The 19,845-nt window shown below is 40.5% G+C and overlaps 1 protein-coding gene across 10 annotated transcripts in view; it reads right to left on the minus strand.

Annotated features, from left to right (window-relative positions):
• The window catches only part of Ptprm (protein tyrosine phosphatase receptor type M), a 709,515-nt gene that overhangs the window by 402,267 nt on the left and 287,403 nt on the right, over positions 1 to 19,845 (minus strand). For all 10 annotated transcript variants that reach the window (XM_036172971.1, XM_036172968.1, XM_036172967.1 and 7 more), the window contains one exon: positions 7,849 to 7,964. In XM_036172971.1, coding sequence (XP_036028864.1) covers positions 7,849 to 7,964 — 116 coding nt within the window. The remainder of the gene's footprint in view (positions 1 to 7,848; positions 7,965 to 19,845) is intronic.

Below are 19,845 nucleotides of genomic sequence, written 5' to 3' on the forward strand. Positions count from 1 at the left end.
AGGATCAGTCATTAAAAGTCTCCCAAGCAAACCAAGCCCAGGACCAGATGGTTTCACTGCAGAATTCTACCACATCTTCAAAGAAGACTTGATACCAATACTCTTTAAATTGTTCCACACAATAGAAGCAGAAGGTATATTACCAAACTCCTTCTATGAGGCTACAATTACCCTGATTCCTAAACCAAACAAAGATGCAACAAAGAAAGAGAACTACAGACCAATCTTCCTCATGAACATTGATTCAAAAATACTCAATAAAATACTGGCAAACAGACTCCAAGAACACATCAAAACAATTATCCACCATGATCACGTAGGCTTCATCCCAGGGATGCTAGGGTGGTTCAACATACAAAAGTCCGTCAATGTGATATACCATATAAACAAACTCAAAGAAAAAAACCACAAGATCATCTTACTAGACACAGAAAAGGCATTTGACAAAATCCAACACCCCTTCATGATAAAGGTCTTGGAGTGATGAGGATTACAGGGAACATACCTAAACATAATAAAGGCAATCTACAGCAAGCCAACAGCCAACATCAAATTAAATGAAGAGAAACGCAAAGCAATACCACTAAAATCAGGAGCAAGGCAAGGTGTCCCCTCCACCCATACTTATTCAATATAGTACTTGAAGTTCTAGCCAGAGCTATAAGACAACATAAGGAGATTAAGGGGATACAAATTGGAAAAGAAGAAGTCAAGCTTTCCTTATTTGCAGATGACATGATAGTATACATGAGTGACCCCAAAAATTCAACCAAGGAACTGATACAGCTTATAAAAACCTTCAGCAACATAGCAGGATACAAGATCAACTCAAAAAAATCAGTAGCCCTCCTATATACAATAGACAAACAGGCTGGGAAGGAAATCACAGATACATCACCCTTTACAATAGCCACAAATGATATAAAAATCCTTGGGGTTACTCTAACTAAGCATGTGAAGGACCTACATGACAAGAACTTTAAGTCCCTGAAAAAAGAAATTGAAGAAGATGTCAGAAAATGGAATGATCTCTCATGCTCATGGATAGGCAGGATTAACATAGTAAAAATTGCGATCTTACCAAAAGCAATCTAAAGATTCAACACAATCCCCATCAAATTACCAACACAATTCTTCACAGACCTGGAAAGAATAATACTCAACTTCATATGGAAAAAAAAAAAAAACCCCAGGATAGCCAAAAGAATCCTGTACAATAAAACAACCTCTGGAGGCATCACGATCCCCGACATCAAGCTCTACTATAGAGCTACCCAAATAAAAGCAGCTTGGTACTGGCATAAAAACCGACATGTGGACCAATGGAATCCAATTGAAGACCCTGACATTAACCCACACACCTATAAACATATAATTTTTGACACAGAAGCCAAAACTGTACAATGGAAAAAAGAAAGCATCTTCAACAAATGGTGCTGGCATAACTGGATGTCAATGTGTAGAAGGCTGCAATTAGATCCATATCTGTCACCATGCACAAAATTTAAGTCCATGTGGATCAAAGACCTCAACATAAATCTAGTTACTCTGAACCTGATAGAAGAGAAAGTAGGAAGTAGTCTTGAACACATTGGCACCGGAGATCACTTTCTAAACATAATACCAGTAGCACAGACACTGAGAGAAATAATCAATCAATGGGACCTGTTGAAACTGAGAAGCTTTTGTAGAGCAAAGGACACAGTCAAAAAGACAAAGCGACAGCCTACAGAATGGGAAAAGGTCTTCACCAACCCCACATCTGACAGAGGGCTGATATCCAGAATATATAAAGAACTCAAGAAATTAGACATCAAAGTGCCCAACAGTCCAATTAAGAAATGGGCTATAGAACTAAACAGAGAATTCTCAACAGAGGAAGTTCAAATGGCTGAAAGACATTTAAGGAATTGTTCAACATCCATAATTATCTGGGAAATGCAAAACAAAACAACTCTGAGATACCATCTTATACCTATCAGAATGGCTAAGATCAAAAACACAGAAGACAGCTTATGCTGGAGAAGATGTGGGGCAAGGGGAACTCTCCTCCACTGCTGGTGGGAATGCAAGCCTGTACAGCCACTTTGGAAATCAATATGGCGCTTCCTTAGAAAATTGGGAATCCATTTCCCCCAAGACCAAGCTATAGCACTCTTGGGCATATATCCAAGGAATGCTCAATCATACCACAAGGGCATTTGCTCTGCTATGTTCATATCAGCATTGTTTGTAATAGCCAGAACCTGGAAACAGCCTAGATGCCCTTCAACTGAAGAATGGATAAAGAAAATATGGTACATATACACAATGGAGTACTACTCAGCAGAGAAAAACAATGACATCATGAGGTTTGCAGGCAAATGGATGGATCTAGAAAAAAATCATCCTGAGTGAGGTAACCCAGACTCAGAAGGACAAACATGGTATGTACTCACTCATAGGAGGATACTAGATGTAAAACAAAGATGACTAGACTGCTACACAACTCCAGGGAGGCTACCTAGAAAACAGGACCCTAGGAAAGACACAGGGATTGCCAAATGACAGAGAAATGGATGAGATCTACATGAACAACCTGGATGACAGTGGGAGTAATAAAGGGCAAGGTTCGAGGGAAAGAAAGCTTAGGGGAGCAGTAGATCCCAGCTGGATCAAGAACAGAAAGAAAGAACAAGGAATAACAGACCATGATAAATGATGACCACATGAGAACAGGAATAGGCAGAATGCTGGAGAGGTCCCCAGAAATCCCCAATGATACATCCTCTGTAGACTGCTGGCAATGGTCAAGAAAAAGCCTGATCTGACCTAGTCTGTTGATCAGATGGCCAAACACCCTAAAGGTCATGCTGGAACTCTTATCCAATAACTGATGGAAGTGGATGCAGAGATCCTCGGCCAGGCCCCAGGTGAAGCTCCATGAGTCCAATTGTCGAGAAAGAGGAGGGACTGTAAGACTGTGAATTGTTGAAACCAAGATTGGAAAAGCACAGGGACAAAGCCAAACAAATGGAAACACATGAATTATGATCCATCTGAGCCCCCAGATGGATCAGGCCCTCTGGATAAGTGAGACAACTGAATAGCTTGAACTGTTTGGGAGGCCCCCAGGCAGTGGGATTGGTACCTGTCCTTAGTACATGAGCTGGCTGTTTGGAACTTGGGGTTTACACAGGGACAGTTTGCTCATCCTGGAAGGAGGGGAGTGGACTTGCCTGTACTGAATCCACCAGGTTTAAATGAATCCCCAGGGGAGTCTTGGCCCTGGAGGAGATGGGAATGGAGGGGAGGGGATGTGGGAAAGGGGGGGGCAGGGGCAGGAGTGGGGAAGACAGGGGAACCCACGGCTGATATGTAAAATTAAAACACAAATATAATAAATTTTAAAAAAGGCAAAAAAAATAAAAAATAAATTTCCACTCAAATCTTAAAAAAAAAAACCACAAAGGCATCAAAAGGAGTAAGTATACATGAAAATATACAAAATAATTTTTAATTCTGTTCTGTGTGTGTATGTGTGAATATACACATACATTCTCTGAGGTGTTTTCAAAATCAGGATTAAAAAGAGATCAAAAGTTGGTAACAACATGAAATAAGGTCCCATTTTGGGTGCTTGGATGGTTTTCACAGAGTCATAGTCAAATTCTTTGAGGTACATATCACCAGTTCACTCACATTTCAGGGTGGATAACAGAGTTTCATGTACACAGCAGAGCAATAGAAGGAGACACACAGGTTTCCACTATCCCTAACTACACAGTTTACCCCAGTGACTGAGAGGGCTGACTCTCGGTCCCTTATCTATCAAATAGATATAATAACACAGTAAGGACACAAGAAAAACTGTGCCCGCTGCGTACTCTGGGTTTTCTAAAGGCAGTCACACACAAAAGACAGTTTGCTGAGGGCTACCCTTGAAAGCACTGATGTGGCCCCAAGTAAACATTCATCATAGATTTCTAAATTTTGCTTTATTCCTGGGAGATTTACACCATAGAAGAATCTGAAAAAATATGTTTTATTACTCATTTTGTGCATGGATTTCAGAAATACTTTCAAGACCCTAGTGACATGACATGCAGAAAACCACTTTGTAACTGCTACAGCTCCAGAAGCATTATTGTGTGTGGAATATTTCTCATCAGAAATGTTTGAAGAAGATGTTAGTGTTCAGCTTGGTTCAGCTTTTCAGATGTTTGCATATAGATAATGAGTTCTTAATAATAAGATCTAGGGCTAGGGAAATGGCTAAGTGGATAAAGGACTTTCCACGCAAGCTTGAGCACTGGAATTCTGATCCTCAGAGACCACATAAAGGCCGTGGCCTGTACTCTCAGCACTTGGACACAGACAGGGGATCCACAGAGCAAACTGGCTAGCTAGGCCAGATGGGACTGGTGAGTTTGAGGTTTGAATGCAGACCCCAACTCAATAAATACAGTAGGAGACAAAGACCAAGACATGTGACCAAGGGAGACACATGAAGTCAACTTTGGTTGCCTACATGCACATACACACATACTCATATGCAGGCACCTACATATATGTACACATACACAAACATGCACATATACACATAATATAAACTAATTAAAAATGACATCCATATCTACAGAAGACATTCAGTTGCACTTCAGGTTCCCTTATGCACATAGACTGAAAGTAATTTTTAGAAGATTTTCATAATTCTGTGTATGAGTCTTCTCCATAAGATAAACACATTTCCCACAAAAAGCCCACTCAAGCAGAAGTCATCAATAATTACATAGTAGGATTTCTTGATCATCACAAGACTCACAAACCAAATAGCATCCTGAGAGCAGGACAAACTAAAATTTACTCAAAAATCCAGAGTCATGTAAATTTTAGGACTATCATTGCCCCATCTTGACTTAGGCACATGGAGACATGGAGACTTTCAGGCATGACAAAGGCAGGTGATGAGGAAGATTAGAAACAAAAAAAGTCTGGGAAAGAGACAAAGGAAAACATCACGGGGTCAGACAGGAATGGATTCCTCAATATCATAATGCTTCAAAACAGGAAATTATAATGTTTCAGAGCATGAAAAATAGAGAGGCCTTGGACACAAAGTTGGACATGAAAAGCATACTGAGATGTGTACATACACGTGGCCCCCAACTCCACAGGCTCTGTACTGAAAGAAAAGCCTGAAGAAAACAGCAAACCAAGACTGTTTTGAAAGCCAGTATTGTGCCTCATGTCTCTAGTTCTAGCCCTTGGGAGGCTGGGGAAGAAAAATGTCCTGGGCTACACAGTAAGTTCCAGGCCAGCCTAGCTCTATAGTGCAATCCTACAATAGGACAAAAAAAAAAGCATAACAAAAAACATGTTTACTGAAGACACCCAGGCTTTGTCCTTGTCCTTAGCTCCTCAGAAGTTGAGCAGAGTCACCAGTGCCCAGCGTTAACACCATGGCAGTTGTTGTAATCTTGAGAGTATCTCAGTGTTTGAGACTGTGTGTATAGGTTACATGCAAACACTGTGCCATTCTACACAGGGAACTCAAGCATCCGAGGACTGTGTTACCTGTAGACTCCTTACCCCAAACACCAGGGGCATCCGGGACTACTGTTTACCAATTACATGTTACGTTTGCTTTTCATTCCAATTTACTATGCCCAATTAAATTACTATACCCATTAAATACTATACCATTAAACTTTGCTTTCAGGTTAGTTACTTTCAACCCTTGCTCCACAATGGAATCATTTGGACGGCATTTGATGAAATACTGAAGGATGGGCCCCTCATTCAGACCCATTAAATCTGAACAGAACCTGGAAGTAAGTCTGAAATCCCTAATCTCTCAAGGTAAGTATAGAGAGGCAGGATGGAAAAGTCTACTGCAAGACACCTCTCTCCCACCTCAAAACAGAAGTCAGCTCTCTCCTCATATCATGCTAAACACTGTTTAAAACCACCACTTCCACTACTAGTGATGGATTAAAGACTGGAACCCCAAACTAAGGAGTTGAAGCAGAGGATCCCACATCTGGGAAAAATCTAGGAGCAAATTTTGTCCTTCATGTGCCAGTGAGTCTTTGGGAATATGTCCTATGATTTCAGACCTGGGAGTTCACACTTTTCATAGTCCCCTCCCAAGTGATGTACACAAGAAAAAAAAAAAAGAGCCATAAACTATTTTTCTGTAAACAATTAAGAACTGTGCAGGTAATGATGAAATAATAGTGTCATTTTTAAAAGGTGGGAAATGCTTTGTGGAAAATGTCAATAAAACATGTCTATCTCCTTCATCAAGCACAACAGACAGCTGATCTGGATCTCATTAACACAAACATCCACCCATTCAGGCAGCAAGCCCATATCCCAAGCATGATCATTTACAAGAACCAAGACACGGGATAAAAAGAAAAGAAAAAGTTAAACGCTTACGTCAGTCTTTACATGCTACAAAAAGCTTTTTGGGTAGTGATTACAAAACTTTCAGAAACAAAGAAAAAAGTAAGGATGGATTGAGAATGTGTGATTCTAAAGTCCTGTACCTATCCCTCCTTCCTGGCACAAAGGTCTTGGACAAGGGCCAGGATACAGGAGAACAAGGTGACATCAGGCAGAAGGGTAAGGCATGCTCTGTGCAGCGGCCATGAGACACTTGTTCCTCAGAACGTGTTCCTACCTGACAGCCTACCATTGACATTCAGCTACTTTCTACTCCCTCCATAAAACAGAGCAACACAAATAACCAGCTAAACCATGGTGATTAAAAGGGATAAAGGCTTTAAAAATCATATAAATGTAATATCACCATGCCATGGCAGAAATGCAAAGTACGGTAAGAGGTGGGGATGGGATGGATGCAAGAAGGAAAACAAGACTGTGGAAGCTGCCTACCATGAGACAGTGGATACCCTCACTGGAAGGGTTCAAACACAGAGTACTTAGGCTTGGGAGCAAACTCAAAATTATAAATAAAATGATAAAATAAAAATGTGAAAGCCTGGGGCTGTGTCTCTTGGGGGAGTGCCAGTCTAGCATGCACAAGGACCCACGCTTGATCCCAGCACCTGCAAAACCCTGCAAAAACAAACCACCAAAAGTCTCCAGAGAACAAAAGGAGGAAAGAAAGGGTATTCTAGGAGAGTTGAGGGATGAGTAGCCCATAGATTAATACTTAAAAGAAACAAGATGCAGCACGACTGCAGGTCATCAAGAAGAACACTGCCCCCCTCCAACAAAAAAAAAAAATACTGCAAAGTCTAAGGAAGGGAGTGGCATTCTGTGCAGAGGAGAAGGTCACTGACATCCACTAAATGTACCAGAACTCCTCAGAGTGGGCACAGGTTCAAGGGACTGTGCATCACACAGAATGTACAGAGCAGGACCTGAAGGACTTAAGCTGCACAGGCCATGATTATATTAACATACATATACACACATAACTTAAATGCTTGAAATTTATGCGAGCTATTTAAAAGTGCTGTTTACAGAAAGCAAGCTCTTCCTTTCTCTCTCTTTCTTGCTGTGTGTGGGGAAAGAGACTGGAGTGAGAATATTTGGCTTGTTTTTCTTCAGTGGAAGACTAGAGAGGCGTTGTAGTTTAGAATTTAAGGTTCTTTGCTAAATCCAATATTTGACAAAATCTGTCAAAGGAGATCATCAAGAAAAATCAATGGGAAACAGAGAAATTCTAAAAAGAGAAGTGAAGAACATTGCCTAGCTGAGGTTGGAAACCTGAACATCTAACTGATGTGGACAGGATGCTCTAGAACAGTGACTGCCTTGGTTTCTCCAGTCTCTCCTCCAGGATGATGTGGCTGTCCTTCTGTCTGTTGGGACAGGAAAAGCTGGTGCACATACCTGCAGCCAGAGCCGATCCCCAGCCACGGTCCTGCCTATGGCGCTGCACTGGAAGGTAGCGAACTGGCCGGCATTCACCTCCACATTCTGAATCCGCAGGAAGTGGGGAGTTCTAGCTACATGAGGGAAAAGAAGTCAAGAAATTAAAAGTGGGATCCGCAACTAGAACATCCACTCGTCACGAGTAGCCACACTTCCCATTGGGCCCTTTCCACTCTGTTCATCATGGGAGAGAAAAGGATTGTGCTTGTAAAGGCTTTAAAGATTTCTCTGTTACTGTAAAGGGCATCATGAAAGGTTTTTGGTGTGTGTGCTCTGTGATGAAAGAGAGAGAGGGAGGGAGGGAGAGAGAGGCAGTGACAGAGAAGGAAAGACAGAGAGACAGAGAGAAGGGGGAGAGAGAGAGAGAGGGAGAGAGAGAGAGAGAGAGAGAGAGAGAGAGAGAGAGAGAGAGAGAGAGAAAGAAAGCCTGGCAATACGGGATAGAATCAAGAGAGAAGATATTTCATTGTTCCTGCTGTGCAAATTACCACAGCTCAGCGGTCTCCTTATAATAACAAATCTGTATTAATAAAGATTATGCTGATGCCTAATTGATGTTTTGAACAAAAACATATTAGATATTTATACTCGCAATGTGAAAAGAACAGTAAGAAGTTAAATGATGTTGTCAAGGAGACTTTAAAGCCCAAATACAGAGCTGTGCATAACATATATTTTAATACAACTAATTGGTATGCAACATTCCCTCTGTACTATTTCCCAGCTACCAGACCCACTCTGTGAGTGATGCTGGGCTTGCCCAAGCTGGACAAGTTCCACTGGTCCTTATTTCTAATTCAAGAAATCCAAAGGGTTCCAAAGGCCACACAGGATCGGCTCCTGAGGCGCTTGTCAATATGGGACAGCTGTGTCCATAAAGGATGGTTCTGCACAGTCTGAGTAGTATTCCCGAATTTCCGCATCACACTTAAAATGGGTGTCAAGGAACTAGAGTTAGTCAGGACTAGGATGCCATGCAAAGTTTATTAAAAAAACAAAAACAAAAACAAAACACAACAAAAAACAAACAACAACAACAACAAACTTCTGCTATTGTTAGGACAAAGTCACAGATGGGGAAAGAGGCAAAATCAGAGAGGGAGTGGTAATACAGCATTTTGTGGGTTGGGGCAGGTAAGACCAGATCATAAGCAGAATCAATTCATGATGCCCTCAAGCACTTCCAGGGGTCTTCGGGCTGCACACTGACTGGAAGAATGGGGGCCTAGTCTGGGGACCCAACGACTGTGAACTGACACCCATATGAGCCTTCCAAGCAGAACAGAATTAGAGTTGGAAGTGCTCTGCAAACAAGGAACAATTAATTTTAATACCAGTAGCACAGGAAAAGCTCATTATTAGTTGGAGGCCAGCAATAATTCACGGTGTTTACAATGCTTAGTATGCGAAATGTTCTCATGGCTCCTCGCAGAGCAGGGCAAGGAAGGACCACTGATGCTCAGGCTTAACTGATTAACTCACAATTCTAAGAACTGTTTCACTGATGCAATCAAATTACTCCTTGCTCAAGAATAACATAATTCTTTGGTCTTTGAAGACCTCTGAAAAACTTCCCTAAGCCAAATGTCTTCTCTACTTTGTTCTAGAGGCTCTGGAAAAACCACTACCTTTGATTAAAAGGGTTGCCCTTAAATTTTACGTGCCAGGGTCTTCTCAGGTGAACACTCACAAAGTTTCTATGAGGTGGCCATTTCTCTGTTTGGGGTATGGGGACACTTGTGGGCCACTGACTAGCATGGACTTCCATTTCCAAAGCCCAGGCCAGCTCTCTATACCACATGACCCCTTCTAGCCTTCCCACCTTCTCTGTCTGTCCTAGGGGTCCCCGTCTCACACAGGGTGGAGCCTCTCCCTGGGATTTCAACTGTGCTGTTCCTTCCACAAAGCCCCATCTCAGCTTGTCTTTGGACCTTTGGTGATCACGGTAGCAAGAGCAGTGAGCTTGGTATTACTGTTCCCCTACACGGCAGACTCGTGACAGCATCATTAAATTAAACGAATGTTATTTGCATTAATAAAACCGCAGGCATGTAACCTTCAGAGCTGTTTGCTGGAGATTTCAACTTCTATTAAAGAATTCTTCTCTCCGACCCTTTGCATCTCAACTTTGACGCTACTATTTTTTACATATTATGTAAAAATTATATTAATTATTTTAGGCTTATTTATACCAGAGGACCCCAATATTAATAAAGACCAGGAAGACTAATGAGGTTTGAATAAATTAAAAGCACTACATTGGAAATGAGGAGCTTTTTTCCTATCAAAGGCATTGATTACTGCTGTTTCTCAAACAAAATATCCAAACACACACAATCTCTCTCTCTCTCTCTCTCTCTCTCTCTCTCTCTCTCTCTCTCTCTCTCTGTGTGTGTGTGTGTGTGTGTGTGTGTGTGTGTGTGTGTGTGTGTGAGAGAGAGAGAGAGAGAGAGAGAGAGAGAGAGAGAGAGAGAGAGAGGGAGAGAATATTAAGTTAGTATTCCAGTCTGTCTGAAAAATCTAAAATATTTTTAAGAGCCATCATCATATAACAGTTAGAAAATTGTACAAGTTATGGGAGAAGCTATAAGTCAAGTACACAAGCACCAAAAACCCAAACATAATGCATGAAATTACCTTCAGTTTATACATATGAGTGATACATAAAATGTGAATGAATCCACATTTAGACTCACACCTCATTGCCAAGATTATGCATAATACAAAGGTATTCTAAAATCTTTAAAATATTCCAACACATGCCTGATTTTAAGTGGTTTGGCTAAAGGATATTCAACATGCAAATCCATTTCAGTGCAACCCTCACTAACTAGACTGGAAAATATCCCCAAATATTCATTTTACCTATAAAACAGTTTGAAGTTCATCATCTCTAGCCATGTGAGCATCAGCACACAGATGAGAAAATGATAGATAGTATGTCAGATCCTCTGTCCCTAGTGGATTTGGACCAAGGTCAGATTTTAGCTCTATCACCTGATTCTTTTGTACCTGGTCCCATCAGATCAGTCTTCCTGTAACTTCTAGGCAGGCAGGAATATAAGAAAAAGCATGCAGTCCAGTCTTCTCTGGAAGGGCTGCTAAACCCACTTCCTATCAACATCCCAAGAGTAGCAAGCCATTCAAAGCTCCTTACCTCTCATCAACTCAGGGAGAAATCTTCGGGCCCTCTCCACTAAAGCAAGTGCTTCTCAGATGCCAATCTGTCTCTCAGCCTTTCCTTCCCCTCCTCCCTTGGATTCATCTCCCAGCAGCAAGGGACAGTTTCCACTCTCTTCCTGATCATCCTTTCTCATCCCTTCCAAAACTACTTCTAAAATTCTCTTTTCTAAGTCACGATGCAGCTTTCCTTCTGTTCAGCCTTCTTGGGATCTCCTCTGATGGTAAGATGTCACCCAGTAGAACACAGAAACTTTGCCTTCCAGAGAAAATGGGTTTGCTAGTCTCTGTCTTCTGCCATTATATAACTAACAACTGAGAACACAGCAGATACTGTCCAAATAATAATAACAGTAATCATCATCATCATCATCATCATCATCATCATCAACATCATCCAGTCTTAGAAGCAGGGAACCTATAAAGGACTATACTAGAATATCTATAAATTAGTCCTTGAGTGGGATTCTTTATTACAAGAAAATATGTTAACACTTCAGCCAGCCATCTACTTCTAGATAGGTCCAGCTGCTCCTGTGAAGATGCCCTGAGATTATGACATACTACTCAGTCAGGGAATGCAGGAGCCACTGTCCTGTTTCCTAAGTGGTCAGCTCTGGCCTAGAGACCTAGTTATTTGGAGTCACACCAAGATGATGTTCTAGGTATGTTCAAAGAATGACAGACACATCTGGGAACAGCTGCTACATGGAGAACAGGTTTGTTTGCTTTTTGAAAAGCAGACCTTTCCAGTTAGCAAAGGAAAAACCAGGCACAGAGAAGACTATGGGCAATGGAAAGCAATGGCTGGCTTCAAATGTGAGGAAAGCACACATATAACTCTCTATAGTTCTTTATGTGTGTGTATTTTATATGTGTGTTCACTATGGGCAGCACCATTCCTAGGTTCTGCACTAATCAGAAAGCTATTTAAGCATGAGCCAATAACTTGGCTAGATAGAGAACAAGCTAGCAAACAACCCCTCTGCTTCCTGCCACACTTCCTTGACTGTGAAGATTTCCTTGGTTGAAGGTAATGCTGTACAGTATAGTATGCATCCCTGACTTCAGATTCCTGTCCTGACTTCCCTCAATGAATGACCGTGACCTGGAAGTAGATGAAATAAACCCTTTTCTTCCTTATGACTTTGGGTAGATTATTTTGTACAGCAACAAAAGAAAACTAGAACACTTAAGCATCCTATCTGTGAGCAGCATCCTACCAAATATTTCCAGGTCCCAGGGGGTTCAATTAAGTCTAAAAAAAGGATCTTTTCCAGAATGTCCCACCCTGCCTCAATTGTCTTTGTTATACTCTGTTTGATTGCATGGGTCCTTTCATTTCCCTGGGCTACCTTTAGGGCAAGGACTTCAGTTTCTGGGGAGCCTCTAGGGACACTTTTGTACACTTTGGTGAACACTAACAGGGTAATACATGCTACCTACAACCAAGTCACTCTCTTAGTCCCCTCCTTTGGAGGCCTTTCCGGGCTGTGAGATCCTCCGCCTGGACTGAGGTCCAGGCTTCTTTCTGGATCCCTTTCTTGGGGAGTTCTCAACTGACTGAAGAGTGCCTTCTCATGTCCTTGCTGACTATGCCCCTGCACCACACGTCAGTTCTGTGTACAGTTGCTCTTGCTGACATGATTTACTAAGGAGCATTTAGATTCTCAATAATTTCTTCCAGAAAACTCAAACATCTCCAAGTGGCTCCTCCCCAACCTCTCTCTTCACTGTGTCCTCCATGCTCTGGTAAAAGCAAAGCCCTCCCCCACTGCCTCAGAGGCTCTCAATGGACTCAGAGATGTCCCCAAACCCAACTGTCTGAGGCTAGAAAATAAAAGGCTAATTAGAAACAAAATTTAGTTCCCGTTTGCAAAAGAGTACGTGTAACAACAGAGAAAACTGGTAAAAACTTCAGTCTTTATATTGAGCAAGTAGCAATTTCTTTTATCTGCTAGAAACAATTTTTAGATAAAAATATAAAATGGAACAAAGGCAAGAATCAACTTTTACATACACACACACACACACACACACACACACACAAACACACACACTCTTAGTAGTTTTGTATGTGTGTGTGCTTAAACATGATTCATGGACAAAAACGTACAACAATGCTGTAGGATTTCTATTTGCATTTGTCTATTTAAGCACATAAATATTTAATATCTATTTTATGTCTATTTAAGCAATAAATACCTATATATTTCATGCACATGTGACTGCCCCCTACCTCTAGATGGCATCACCAAACTACCAAAGGAACTTCTTCATAGGTACTGGGGGATGTCAGTTCCTAGATAAGAACTGAAATGTTCAAGGTCGTTCAGGTGTTTGTTCATTCAGGGTGGCTTAGATGTTCAGTAAATGAGACTGGTTGAAAACTGTTGGTTAAGTTGTAACACTATAAATTAATAAATAAAACTTGCTGAATTAGCAGGATTGAGTATGATTAAAGTATGGTAGAATTCTACTTTGTTTTATTAGTCAAATAAACTGATGTTATATTTGATAGACATTTAAGAGGATAAAAATGGACTTGATTTAAATTAGCAAGTCACTCTGACAACTTATATTTCAAAAATTATTTCTTATAAATTTGCCTAATGTAGCTTTCAGAATCTTCTTGGTAACTTGTAATCTGGATCATTTCTAAGTAAAATGAAGTATTTGGGTCTAAAATTTTGGTTTCTTATTTTCCCAAGGATATTAAATATATCTGTATGTGTTAATAAGCACATTCTTTTGATACATAATTGCTTTTTTTACTATGAACATGCATGGTTCCAGGGTACAAAAATGGTGTATTTATAAAATTTATTAGCATATGGAATGCTGACATACTAACATTATTCTTTTCATTTTTTTACTATTTATTTTATATATTATATAAATACAAATTATTATATATAACATTTAATAACAAGTTATTATTTATGTTCATTATTTAGCTATCATTGTAAAATAAGAATTACTAATTGCCAAATGTCATAACCATTGCATACATATGCAGGAATAGTAGATGAAGTGAAAAAGTTTTGAAAAAAATTCTTCAAGGAGAAAAAAGTGTGTTTTGTTAGCAAAAAGAGACGAATTCTATCCTAAGATAGAATGCTTTAAAGAAAATACATTGTGAAAGGGAGGAAAGAGGAGCTCTTATCCTGAAACCCTGAAATGGATATGTGAAATTACAAATGATATTTGTGGAAATGATTTTGTCTTCATTTGACAGGATTTATTTACAAGTATAGCTAAGATAAACTATGACATTAGCAGTACACAGACATAAAGTCAGCATGAAGTCCTCACTGCTTTTCTTTCTATAAAACAACAACAACAACAACAACAAAACCTTTATTGTGTTCATAATAAAAAATTAGACAGAAATGGAGTTGCTTCATCTTTTAAGTAATCATCCATAAAAATCAGGTATTTTACATATTACAGGATTAATTGCAGGTTTTGTTTATCCTGGACTGTGAAGGGAACTGAATCAATACTAAGAGCTAAGGGGAGGGGTCTTTTTCACTCATGGTACCTTATCTTCATCCCTCTTCCTTTCCGCCTGTCCCCTGATCCTTACTTCTCTAGATCCTTCTCCTCCAGGCTGCCAAGTATCTCCAAATTCCTCCAGTTTTCCTTACATATGACTACTAAACTCTCTCCACTGAAGAGCCCAATAAAGGATGGAATGCATGACATCCCTGTGCATCCCTTCTCTCCTACAGTGCCAAGATGCAGAAGAGGGCTCATGCCTCCATAACCATGCCTTTCCTAGTAGAGCCACGAGACACAGATCCGCAGTCCATCCACTACTTACAGCACCATTGAAGAGCAAACTACAGACATCTAAGACATACTTAATTTGTAGTATCTTGGACAAAAATCCCACTGACTAATTCCTTTCTACACATCTCACAAGTGCCAAGCAGCCTGGGCTAGATGCTGAGGTTGTCTAAACAGAGAACATACAAAATGTACTTATGCGTGTACGTACATATGTATGTATGTATGTATGTATGTATGTATGTATGTATGTTTACCCTACTGAACCAAAACAAGAAGAGCCTCAACATCCAGTAGTAGTGTCCTCCTATGTGTCTATGTTCTGCAGCCATACCTCCCAGAGCCCAGGAGTTTCTGCCACCCAGAAGCATACTTGTCTCTTGTCATCATAGAATCTTTACGTCCTCAAACTTGATGACAATCATTATCCTCCTGCCTTGCCAATGATACTCTTACACTTCTAAAAATATTAACAAGATACCATCAGTAATTTTCCTTAGGAGACATCCATGTAAAACCATTTGAACATCTGCTTCTTACTTATCATTGATTCTCAAACAGGGGGGTGATGCTGTTCCCAAGAGACACTTGACACTGCCTGGACATATTCTGACTACCATGTTGGTGTGGTGGTGGTGTTACTGGCTTTTAGTGGGCAGAGGACCAAGAGGCTAGTAGATGTCCTAAGAGGTAGGGCAGTCACCATGACCAAGAGTTATCCAACCCCAAATGTCACTAGATATGAGAAGCTGGTGTCCACCCCAGAGATGGACAGGTACAGGGTAGCACTCCTGTACCTGTGCACTCTTGTATTTCTTTCTAGTATGCAGAAGGCCAATGGAAGTGATCATCATTAAATTCTTATATAGACTTTTCATTTTTCTTTATGTTACATTTTAGGAATTAAATGGCCAAGACAATAAACAAAGCCAACTCATTTTAAAATCAGACAGAGATATCAATCTCCTTTCTACTAAGCTCACACTAATTTACATTTCCACCAGCAGGATTTGAGAGTACTCTTATTGGTGTCCCTTCTTGAACACTGCCACCTTTTGTAGTCTCTGGGAGAAAGTGATGAGCTCCGTACTTTGCTCTGTCTGCTAACCCCCTAAATAATAATAAAACATTCGAGTAGAAACCTGCTTGTTACTTCCATGGGTGACGCTCTAGCAGTCTTCATCCACACTGATTAAGGACGTTTGGGAAGAATGCTTTTAAAGAGCCATGTGGTCAACAACTCCTGCCTGAACTAGGAGTAACAGAATTCATTCTTCATTGTGATCTACTGATGATGATGGTGCCAGCCCTGTTCTTAGGACACACTTACACATGTAATCTGGAGATCAAAGATGGGGCTGTTTGACCCTAGGCTTTTGTTTGTTACCCCTTCCCTTAATAAAGGTTTGTTGCACAGGAAGTGTGGTGATTTGAAAGAAAATGGCGCCCAAAGGGAGTGGCACTATTAGGAGGTGTGGCCTTTTTGAAGTAGGTGTAGTCATTTTGAAGGAAGTGTGTCACTGCAGAGGCAGGATTTGAGGTCTCATATATGCTCAAGCCACGGCCAATGAAGACAGACCACTTTCTGTTGCCGAAATGTAGGAAATTCAGCTGTTTCTCGAGCACCCTGACCCACCATGATGATAATGGAATAAACCTCTGAAAATGTAAGCCAGCCCAATTAAATGTTTTTCTTTCTAAGAGTTACTGTGGTCATGGTGTCTCTTCACAGCAAATGAAACCCTAAGAAAGGAAGCTATCTCTTCCTATTTGGAGTTATTTTGACTCTAATGTGGCTTCTTAGAGACTATCTGTGTGTACTACTGTTTGTATAGAAAGATGTTGATCCAGAGGATTCATATTGGTCCAAATTGGATCAGAGTGTCTTCTCCTGAAATAACCAACTGCTTTTAACCTAGGAAATAGTATGGCATGGTTGAAACACAGATGGCCAGAGAGGATGAGGTGGCATCTGGGTAGTTCAGTGAAGCTATACCTCAAGTGGGAGCCAGGTAAAAACATCCTTCAAAGGAAAGACTATGTCCTGGATTCAGGATGGAAACTTATCCACCAGGATGATGAGGACAAAAGAAGTTGACATTCTATTTCCAAGCACAGATTCCTTCAGGAAGTTTCTGCTGGTGTTGTAAGAATTTTTCAATAAACATGAAGGCAGCATCATGTTTCAGAGTTTCAGGAGATCCCTGACTCTCCAGGTCCTGGACTGGAGGTCCTAGAACAATCTTCAGCCGGCAAGTGGTTTAAGGTGGATCCCACACTATGATTCTGATTTCAGCACATTGTGTTCAAGCATCAACACCTCAACCTTTACTGTCTCTAAATATTGGGAGAGTCCTGACACACAAGCCTTTGCAGAACTTTTTTCTGTATAATAGAGATCTTTTGTAGCACAAATCTTAAACAGTCTTATAAGACGGTTTCCCAGTTCGTGTTACAATCTTTTCTATTCTTTTTGTTTGTTTTGTTTTTGTTTTTTGAGACAGAGTTTCTCTGGGTAGCCCTGGCTGTCCTGTAGATAAGGCTGGCCTCAGACTCATGGAGATTCAGCTGCCTCTGCCTGCTGAGTGCTGGGATTAAAGATGAGAACCACCACTGCCTGGAGAGATCTTTTCTTTTTTAAATACTCATTTAAAGGAGTGAGATAAAGATTTTAAAAAGATGATTCGGGCAAGGTATTCTGTGCACTTAGCCCTCAAAAAAGATTCTATTTAAAATACCTGATATCCTTGCAAAGTGGAAAAGAGCCTAAGAAAAAATGTTCTCTGTCCAGCTAAGTTTAGAAGCCATGCTGAGCTGGAATACCAACTTTGCCAAACTACTGTAATTGGAATTCCAGGTATAGCTCTTTCAGAATGGAAATTCCAACCCATCTCATATTCAAAAAGAAACATTCCCTCTCTCTCTCTAAATTTATAGGCCCATTTATTTCCTGGGTACCCTTTCAAAATGCTCCACTGGTTCCTTGTGAAGTCTGCAGGAGCTCTACAAACTGTCTTCCATGAATAACAAACAGGATTGGTTCAGCTCTGCCTTTCCCTCCTGCCTGCTGCATGCCATGGCTTTGCACCAAGAGTGAAGTTCTCAAATATTAATTGATCCCCAATCAGCCTTTGATCCCAAAGGCACCAGTGTTCATTGACCAAGACACGGATCTCCTCGTAGATGCTTCATTCCTATTGATTCTTCAAAGCCTGCGTCAGAATCCTAGCAACAAAATCAGAGAAGAGTAATTGGCAAGATCAAAGAGCAAACTGAAGAGGGGCAGAGAGGAGTAGGCCCCGGCTCTCTTATTTCCATTTCCATCTCAATGTGATAGCAAAAGTTGAAGTGAACTGGAAGTGTGCCCGACAGCCAGAATAACCAGAGCACCAGACTCTCCCATACCTGTCGTCACAAGCAAGGAGGTGCTGATAAACAGAAGTACCCAGAACTACCCAGGCAATGCTGGCGAACACCACACTTGACAAGCAGGCTCTGAATTTCAAAAGGGGCACAAATGAACCCCCTAAATCTAAGAAATCCTTCGATTTAGTTATTTGGATTTACTATTTCCCAGGAAATAATTCAAGAATGGTGAGAGAAATGGATAATGAATCATAATAATGTAGGTTCACCATCTCTTCTTGGAAATACTCAGACCAAAGTGTTTTCAAATTGCAAATATTGTCAGATTTTATAGTATTTGCCTATATATCATGGGGTGCACCTTGGATGTGAGATTAAAGTGTAAACATGAAATTCATTTATGTGTGTACACATCTTATATGCACAGACTTAAGGTAGATTTGTACAATGCTTTCAATGTCCCTGTGTTAGGACCATAACCCACTGCATGAATTCAGGTTCAGGTGCAGTGAGGATGAAAATACAACCAACTCAAGCATGCACTTTACATGAAGCATTTACAGGGCATGCAAATGACATGTCAATAAATCTGTTTAGATATCTGTGGTTTATAATATATAGAAGTATACATTAACACCACAAGGTGATTACAGCAAAACCCAAGAGTTTTCATTGGTAGCATATGCCCATGAAATCAGCACTGGGAATACTGAGGTCTGAGGATCATGAGTTCAGGGACAGCCTGATCTACATTGTGAGAACTTGTCACACACAAAAACTGAGGTACCCCCTAATAGTTGCAGATGCACACTTCTAATGTGTTTAAACAAAAGAGACACTTATGAAACATTTATTGACAACATCCTTCTCAGTTTTTCCTATTGGGATTACTGAACCGAATTCAAGATATGTTTTTAGTGCGCATACCAAATTCAAGAATTATCTGTGTTTGTGAGAGAAGGGGTCTTAAGTAGACAGCTGCTGATTCTGCACAAGCATCCCCACATTTCAGGCTGATCATGCATCTGCTGTCACTACATTAATATCGATTTTATGAGTAACTGCATCCTTATATGAGAACAACTTCTGTTGAGAAACTGCTGTCATTCCGGCTCATAAACCCATGTGAGTCCAGACATGAGCCTTCACAGTGAAGTCAATGAGACTCAGCAATCCTGCCTCCCCATGGAAAACATCCTTTAATGGGAAATATTCATGCTTCTTTGAGAATCTCAATTTAATGAGCATCGAAATTTCAAGACAATTGATTATTATTTAGCAATCTTGGTAAGAAATCTCAGAAAGTATTACCTGTAAAGCTTTCTATTTTAAGATCAAACCAAATGCCTTCATCCTTACAGTTTTTATTCATACATTTCCCCCATGAACTCACAGATTACATGAAGAAGAAATAACTACCAAAGAGCTATAATCAAACCCACTTACAGCTTTAAGTTCACAGGGCCACTGCAACATACATCACCCGTTAACCCTCAGCCACCAGCTGCTCCATTCTGTGTCTCATACGGCAACTGGCAAAGCAAATTAGGTATGAGAATGCATATCTTCAGAGGGGGGATCAGAAATTCATCCCTAGTGGCACAGGAAGCTGACTCC

Source organism: Onychomys torridus, chromosome 23 (assembly GCF_903995425.1).
Source record: "Onychomys torridus chromosome 23, mOncTor1.1, whole genome shotgun sequence".
NCBI classification, from domain to species: domain Eukaryota; kingdom Metazoa; phylum Chordata; class Mammalia; order Rodentia; family Cricetidae; genus Onychomys; species Onychomys torridus.